Raw genomic sequence first — 8,304 nt, 5'->3', positions numbered from 1 at the left:
AGGAGGCGGAAAGGAGGCGGAAAGGAGGCGGAAAGGAGGCGGAAAGGAGGCGGAAAGGAGGCGGAAAGGAGGCGGAAAGGAGGCGGAAAGGAGGCAGACAAACTTTCATGAAACTTCATAAGCAGCACCTGTTGACTGAAAGTTTAAGTTGTGAATACCAAAGCCATTCAAAGAGTTGGCTTTTTGCAGTTTCCTCCAAGCCTGCGTAAGACCCAAACTCAAGGTTGCAAATGTATGGAAACCGACCCCTTGCATTCCTTGTCCCCCGCATGGTGCCAATGGCAGGGAACTCTGCCATGATCTTCTGCTCTATTTTTGCATGCAACAAAAGAAAGCAAAATCTATTTGATTAAAATTCTATGCTCAACTCCTACTGAAGGATATAGACAGACATCTGTTCCTTTTACCTCCTCAACTGAAAGCAAAATCCAAAGGCTTTTCTCGTATGAGAGAGGATCCAATATCATGATCCTGTTAGATCTGATTCAAAAACTTAGGAATATAAGATGTCCTCCCATCAATATCAGAAAAATTACTTCCCAAGTCCCCAGCTATATCTAAGACCAGAATAATACATTTGCAACCAGGATTTGTTTTTCCATCTCCCAGAGTACTTTTGCTTAGCACAGAAGTATTCTCAAATCATTAAAGGAAAAAAGGGAAATTTCATTAATTCTGCTATTCTGAAACCATCGGAATTTGTAAAAGAAACCTCAAAGTAGACATTATTTAGAATTGTTTTAATTACTTTAAATACTTCTTTGGACTTAAAGTTAATATTCATTTTAGAGTAATTGTCTTTGAAAATACAATATATTTTCAGTACTGCATCTTTTTTTCAGAAGTAATCATGACTTACATAATCTCATCAGACAAAATCTTCGCCAGTTAAAATTCATCCTAGCAGATTATCTGTGAAAATACTCTATTTATTTCTAATAAAGAAGTCCTTCACTCCTAAATTTAATTTATTCTTAAGGGCTATTTTCAAATCCTAAACTTTACTTTTCCTCGCTCTTTCCTTTACAAAGCCTCAGTGAATATTTCAGTTGCCCTTTTTCAACACTATCCTCCCTTTTCCCTCCCCTGTCCGAAATTTTCATTCCTTTTTCTCTAAAGAAAGCTAAGGCATTAAATTCAATTTTAAGCAGAATCTCTCCTTACCAAAATTAACCTCTTCCCATTTCTTTCACTATTATTCAGAGAACACACAGCCAATTGGTGCTTTATCTTAGTATCCAAAGATTCCCAACTTTTCTGTAACAAAGGAGAATTCTCATTGCCTATTTTCTTTCACATTTCAGTTACYCTAAAAATGGAAAATTTTCTTTTCTAAAATAGGCCACCCTTCCACTTTGAGCATTTTTTTTAAATCAGTAGCCTTTTTTTTTTTTCTGCTTTCTTTATCTCCCAATTCTTAGGTAAGCTATCTCAAAAGAGAAGATGCAGAGCACAGAGTAGTTAAGCATGCTCTTTACCCAGGCATCCAACTATTCTGCAACCACATATAAACACCCAAATGTCTCAGCTATACCAGAATTCTAGCAAGGTTTTGCATTACTTGCAAATCACCTGTGCTTCAAACACAAGGTGTTCTCTGGTATGGTACCAGGCATACACTTCAAACAATGAACAGAGTCTCAGCTACAAGAAGGAGCTGCACTGGTATCTGGAACTTTTCCTTTGCATTCCCCAGACAAATCTCTCTAATTCAGTTAAATCAGCTCTGGAGCTGGATTCAAAAACACTCAGCTTCCAACACAGCCAAAAAAAAAACCTTCTGAGTGCAATGATTTTCCCTTGTACTRAAGAATTAATTTCAGCTATTTTAATAACTGTAATGCGCAAAGTACAGCTACAGACCTTCTAAAAGGCATTTTAATACATTTCTTGCAGATTATTCAAGAACATCTCTCTCATTACTGAAATTCAGGGCCTTTAAMTGGAGCAGAGCAGCTGTACATAGTGCCAGGATCAAAACAGAATCACTTTAGAAGCAAAACGAAAAGTATMATTTTTCTATTGAAACTATCAGGAAAGAAAGATCCCGTAGGATCTTAATGCAGTGACATATGAAGAAAGGCCCTATCACCATTCCCCAAAACACTGGTTCCTATCTGCAGCAGCATTCTACCTAAAGAATGACTATAGCAGCTCCTGCAGTACTCTTCCCTTATTCTGGGTAGCTCTCTAATGATGCATGATTGCAGAGATCTGGGATGATCACAGCCTTGAACTGCTTCCGTGGTGCATTTTTATGTGGTTACCATAAATAAAGTGAAGTTGCTTCAGTAAGAAAGGAAGAAGGATTAAAAAGACAGTTTACATGAGTCATGACATGAATCTCTGAATCAGAGAAAAAGATCTATAACAGCAAAGGATACTCACAGAAGGTAAAAATAGGGAAATCTCAGCATTCAAGAAAATKTTAAGACGTCTAGAATAGCATGAAGCAAAGAGTAAGAGTTGGTTATGCAAAARCTCAGGTTTAACTCATATGCCACACACACCCCATCTAAAAACTTTTAGGATGTCCTCCCCATTCTTTTTTGACAAAATCAGAAGACCTGCTTGAAACAGTGCAAAATGAGGACTGGAGATGTCAGGACAAGCCTCCCAGACTACTTCTAATGATAGAGTATTCAAAGCAGCAGTAAAGCAATTTGAAGCAAGATTTARTGGGAGTTACTCGTAGGATTTATATAGCCTAGTAAATACCAGATGTTTCCAAAGTACCACTAATCCAGATGAAAAGAAACTGCATTTCAGTTGAAAAACTGTGGAATTCCTTCACAGTTTCAGCCATCACTGACCATCTGCACTGGTATCTGTGCCTTTTCCTCACAAAAAAAGCCTGTCCAGAATGAGGTTAGTCCAAAGTGCAATTTTCACAATTAATAAAGACTTATCCACACATGTTTATGTTTATGTAACTAAAGAACATTTTACAATGGCTTTTATTTGTTCAGTTTTTACAAGTATATTCACTGCCAAATAAACAAAAAATGCTTTCAGAAGTTTTTAGCTAAACAKTGCAGGACCACAAACAAACCAGGCCTCAAAGTGACATTCTTCTCTGTATTTTTTTTTTAATCGGAAGACTTAAATAGTGCATTTGAATGAACCCCAACAGCTAGGCAAAGGCTGTTACACTTTCAACACTACTGCACTGATACAAGGCATAATCTGTCTGTAATAATCAAGTAATCTGTAATAATCTGCATCTGTCTGTAACAAATAACATAGGTACCTGGGACTTGACACGTCTGGTTCTCTTCAGCACCACATTCATTCTTGTACCCTGCTTTGGAGAAGCCTGAGCATCAGAGCTGAGGTCCTCAGCTTCCACTTTTTCCTTAAGGTCCAGATTTGGCTTTTGGATGCCCTAAGGGATCAGGACATAGGACACCAGGTTGACTGATCAGGYATCGTATTCTGTGGCCTGTGAATCAGGGCAGTGTGTGAAGTCACACAGCACGGCACACATCCCTTGGAGTACATCCACACACTTGAAACAAGACAAAACATCTCAATCGTAGGCTAACCAAGTGAGACAAAGTTACCTTTTCAATCATGTACACCATGCTTAGGTAGCCCTATTTTGCATYCCAATAGGGTTAAGTCCTACAGAAAAACATCTACTAGTAGACTACACAAGGTCAAATTACAGCCTTTAGTGCTGTTCTGCCACAGCAACGAATGAGGGAGCTCCTATGTTTGTTTATGCAGCTGAAGCCTCTCRATGTGCAGAGCTCTATGCCACAGTTTCTTATACAGTGACAGAAAACACTGTTCTGGGTGCACTCTGGCTCCTATCTTGACATCCTGAAAGAGAAGTGACTCACCATAAGGCTGACCCCAGACTGGAAGAGCTCATACGGGTATAAAATCCGTTCATAGTGAGACTTAAGTAATGATCCTGTGCCTTTTCCTGGCAGGTAGCCAAGCCGACTTGCCACTTTGGACCATTTCTTCTCTTTAGTGACTACCTCAAAGCCTCCTTTGCTGGCAACAATCTGAAACACAAAAAAGAAGTTAAGGACTTGGAGGTTTTCTTATGGTCTTGCATTAAGGTAGAATTGATTCAACCAACCAAATGTTAAAAGGTTCTATTAAAAGTCAACGGAGTCCTGAATTTAGCTTTTGCTTCTTGAAAAACTGGTATTCAAGAATGTATTTAACCAAGTTATTTCCTATTTTAAAAAAGACAAATTTCCTACTAAATAAGGAGTGTACTGTCTCAGTTAAGATTTCTGACATGTTGAAGAAAAAGAACACAAGTATATCCTCAGAGAAACGAAAACCACCACTCTCAATGAACATTCTACCCCTGAGAGAGAGTTTCAGGTGAGAAACTGAATTCACCTTGCAATTAATCCAGCTCAGCTGCTGTTACATTTGACTAGTTTTAGGTCCACTAATTAAACATACAGAACTGTTGTTGATCACCTATGAATAATATTTACATAAAATTAAATATGAACTCAATTAAAAATGAACTCATTGCCACAAAGCAATGATGATGATAGCATATGAGTTGCTTCCCTTGAAATATGGGCCGCATTGTCACTGCCCACATTTCCACTTTATAGCTTCACTGCTAAGCAGTTAAAATCAAAACAAATTGTAATTTCATTTATATAACTCATAATTTTTCATTGTATTTCTTTATATAAAGGGCCAAATTTTACACTGAACATTCCAGATACTATTGGAAATCTCAGTGCAAATACCTTTTGTTACGGGAGTGAAACATTTATATTCCAGGCTGAGATAAATTCGGAAGTCTGTGCCAGTGCCCAATAAATTAGTTCATTCTGTTTTCTCTATGAAAACTCTATACATGGGCTTTTCTCTTTTTCCTCCCCTCTTTCAAATAATCTTTGTATTTTGTATGCAGTCCTTTGGCTTCCTGAGCTTGCCTGAAATACAACCTCAGGTCAGAGAAGTTCCTGGCCTTGTGCTGCAACTGGTTACTCACTTTGCTCAGAGCATAGAGATCCAGTATTTTTCTCTCCACCACAGGGATTTTTAAATTGGATCCTTGAAGTTCCCAAAATTTTGCTAATTGATCCAAGAAATCCAGCTTCACTCTGGTCATTGCCTGTAATCAACAGCAGAAGACAAGTGTGCATTTCCAAAAACAGGCATAAAAATCTTACCATTCAATCCCGAGGAGGTACCTAACGAGTTCCTRTAATTGTTCATATTTACAAAACATGACCTGAAAAGTGATACTTTTCTTAGTTTTGTTAGAAATAAATAAACAAGAYAGCACTTTATAAATATATATATTTCTCCTTCCACACTCAAGATCCTATAAGCCAAATCCTATTCTCTTTATGAAGACGAAAACACTTAAGAAGTAGCAGCATCTCAGGGAGAAACACAAAAGAAATTATAAAAACAGACATATGATGTTTAAAAAAAAGAAGTTATTAATGGTTTTCCTGCATGCCTTAACACTGGACAAGGGTGTGTTCCCTTGAGTATTTCTGAAGTATTGAAATCACAGCCAAATACATTACATTTTGGTACACAAACAAAGCAAGGATTTGAGAAATATTGTACGGAAAGGGAAAAAAAAAAGACAGACTGGAACCTGCAGTGTTTTCAAGGAAGTTTCCATGCTTTTCTGAAACTTAGAATTAACTGTAAATAAGCCTATAAAAGCAAACAAACAAAAATAACACTTAACTTTAAGTTTTAAAAGGCATTATCCAGGTATTTACGCATAATGTAACTAGAGGCATAAGAACAGTAGTATGCATTCTTGGAGAAAATTTTTTACATATATACATATATATCTACACACACACACATACACAGAGAGTCTATGGAGGTTTAAAGGCTAAACACTGACTGCTCTTACTACACAACATGGTACTTGRCATCCATTTTAGACGTTTGCAGCTGAATGTGAAAAACTCTTGTGGTTATTTTGGATAATAAAATAAAAACTGACTTTTCTCAAAGACACAGAGAGTCATTTTATCCAAACTCTGCCAGTGCCAAGTATAAACACTGATGTGGTCTATAGGTTTCTAAAGTCTCCCCACCCACAAACCTGCCAAGACACAAATCATTGCAAGGAGAGGCCTTGCATTGCTTTCAGAGCAAATATAACATTTTATCACCAGTGGACAAGCTCACCTCCAGTTCATTCAAGCGCTGGATTCGTGGGGTGAAACGAAAACTCTGTACTTCACATGCAAATGGTGGCTGCCAGTCCTAAACAGGGACAGAAAGACTTTTTAGTACTTCAAGAAATCTCTGAAAAATATGCAAAGAAAAAAAACCTACTAACTTCTGAGCAAACAAGTTTCCAACAGTTAATGAGTTTCTTGGTACAWCTTGCAATATAATTTTCTGGTGTTATGATATTATTATGCTTTTAATATAGTGTTGTTCCCATAACAGAGTCACAAGAAATAGACCCTCATAAAACTAAAAATATAAAAGAAAAATGGTTAAAAGCAGCGTATACTTCCTTATACTGAACCAAATATGAGAAAAGCCCTGTAGGTTTCTGGTTATTTCTTTAATCAATAAAAAACTATGTATTCTGCATATTGCAAAATCTCACTATTAACAGTTTAAAATACTAAATAAAATACGTTATTATGTGTCTAACKTTAAACACGTCTATCTACAATCTTATTTCATTAAAGACAGGAAGCCCAGTCAAGAGTCTAACACTGACATAAACACAGTTAAGTAAAGACTTTCTTAATATTATCAGTAGTCATTCAACCATAAATACTTTCCAGTTCCATCTATCAAACTGAGTGATGTCAGTAAAAAACCAAACCAAAAGGAACAAAAAAATCCCATATATTCAGCTCTTTAGTACTTTTAAAATCATTTTAAAACAATGTAGAAAGCCTGTCTGATAAAAAATAATTTTAGAAGTACAATGAAGTAAGGATACAACAGACTAAATTATTATTATTTTTATTGCTACAGCATGTGAAAGCCTCAAGCAAGACTGTAAAATATTTACAGCTTCTAATAATGGAAAAGAATAACGAACCGGTAGGGCCAGTATCAAGTGTCTGATATAGGCCTTATTGCAGGTTGCAAATCAAGCTGCCCCTGCATCTGCAAAACACTGCACCACAAACAGCTAAATAACCACGCAGAAACACCACGGTGTTTGACTGCTAGGAAAGTTCTAGTTGTTCTCAATGAACGGGATCTGGATCAGGCTCTTGCAGCCTCTCAATCCAAGCCATTCTGCTTATTTTAGAAAGGGCAGCCCCTCCGAGGTCAAGTTTTCACGCTGTCATTACACCCACTAAACTGATTCAAGCAACCAGACACATTAGGAGGAAGGGAAGGGTCATAAAATCCAATCAGTGACTCCTGGGCGCACGATGTTCTCAACTACATTGTTTTATAAGATCCTTCTTTCTCCCTCAGCGTTTGTAATACTCCTTTGTTATGGACGTATTTAAGGTTTATTTGGGTGTCGATGGGTTCTAAGAACATTTCTGTAGGTTCTCTGTGATCCTGTCGCATGGTTTACCAGGTCACAGGCCAAGCCATCATAAACAATGACCCATCCACCAGGTCACCTGAAATGTTCAGCTTATACTTTCCAAGCTGCTCTGCATAAACATAACTCCTGCGCCCAAACAGGTTGGCAGCCATTCTATTAATAGTGACAGGATTATGTTTATACATAAAGATCCATCACAGAACAAAATCCTCCCCTCTCACCTCCTGCTAAGAGGTAAGTTTTTTTCCCTGTAACACTTTTACAGGGTTGAGACTGGCCGTAGCGAGGGAGCAGGTTTGCAGGGAGAAAGAAAGAGGAGGGTGTTTGAGGGTTTATTTGTTTTGGTTTTGTTTTAAGCGAGGGGGAGCGTGAAGCCCTGGCACAAACATGCACGTCTCGCCCCTCACCTGCCCCAAAGCAGCCCCCGAGATCAAAGACCGCCCCCCCGCCAAGGGCCTAACGGGGGACACGCACGAAGGCCGGGGCCTACGAAGGCCGGGGCAAGGCCCGGGACTGAGCCCCGCACAGGCCCCAGCAGCGCCCCGAGCGCAGCCGAGGGGCTGCCCGGGCCTCCCCGCAGCCGCCTCCGCGCCGGGAGGCCCCGCGAGCCCCGCGGCGGCGCGGCCGCGGGCGGTACCTTGGGGGGCCGGATCTTGCAGATGCCGGTTTTCTCGGCCAGGGCGCGGATGCGGCCGATGAAGCCGAGGGGGTCGCTGAACTCCTCCCAGCTGGGCTCGAACACGGGGCACTCGGGCGGCGGGACGAACTCGGCCGCGTAGCGCGACCCGCCGCCGCCCCCCGAC

General features: G+C 39.5%; 1 protein-coding gene across 2 annotated transcripts in view; it reads right to left on the bottom strand.

Moving 5' to 3' along the window:
* The window catches only part of KDM5A (lysine demethylase 5A), a 46,217-nt gene extending 37,977 nt beyond the window's left edge, over nucleotides 1-8,240 (bottom strand). Inside the window, exons 1-5 of one of the 2 annotated variants that reach the window (XM_026052136.1) lie at nucleotides 8,139-8,240; nucleotides 6,154-6,231; nucleotides 4,982-5,104; nucleotides 3,846-4,016; nucleotides 3,251-3,385 (exon numbers count right to left, since the gene is read on the bottom strand). In XM_026052136.1, coding sequence (XP_025907921.1) covers nucleotides 3,251-3,385; nucleotides 3,846-4,016; nucleotides 4,982-5,101 — 426 coding nt within the window. In that variant the 5' untranslated portion in view covers nucleotides 5,102-5,104; nucleotides 6,154-6,231; nucleotides 8,139-8,240. Of the gene's footprint in view, nucleotides 1-3,250; nucleotides 3,386-3,845; nucleotides 4,017-4,981; nucleotides 5,105-6,153; nucleotides 6,232-8,138 lie in introns of those variants that run through there. The other variant, XM_026052135.1, reaches the window with a different exon arrangement.
* Between the last annotated feature and the right edge of the window lie 64 nt (nucleotides 8,241-8,304).

This window comes from Nothoprocta perdicaria, unplaced genomic scaffold, assembly GCF_003342845.1.
Source record: "Nothoprocta perdicaria isolate Ctin4 unplaced genomic scaffold, notPer1 scaffold_84, whole genome shotgun sequence".
NCBI classification, from domain to species: domain Eukaryota; kingdom Metazoa; phylum Chordata; class Aves; order Tinamiformes; family Tinamidae; genus Nothoprocta; species Nothoprocta perdicaria.
This window is presented reverse-complemented; position numbering and strand designations above follow the sequence as displayed.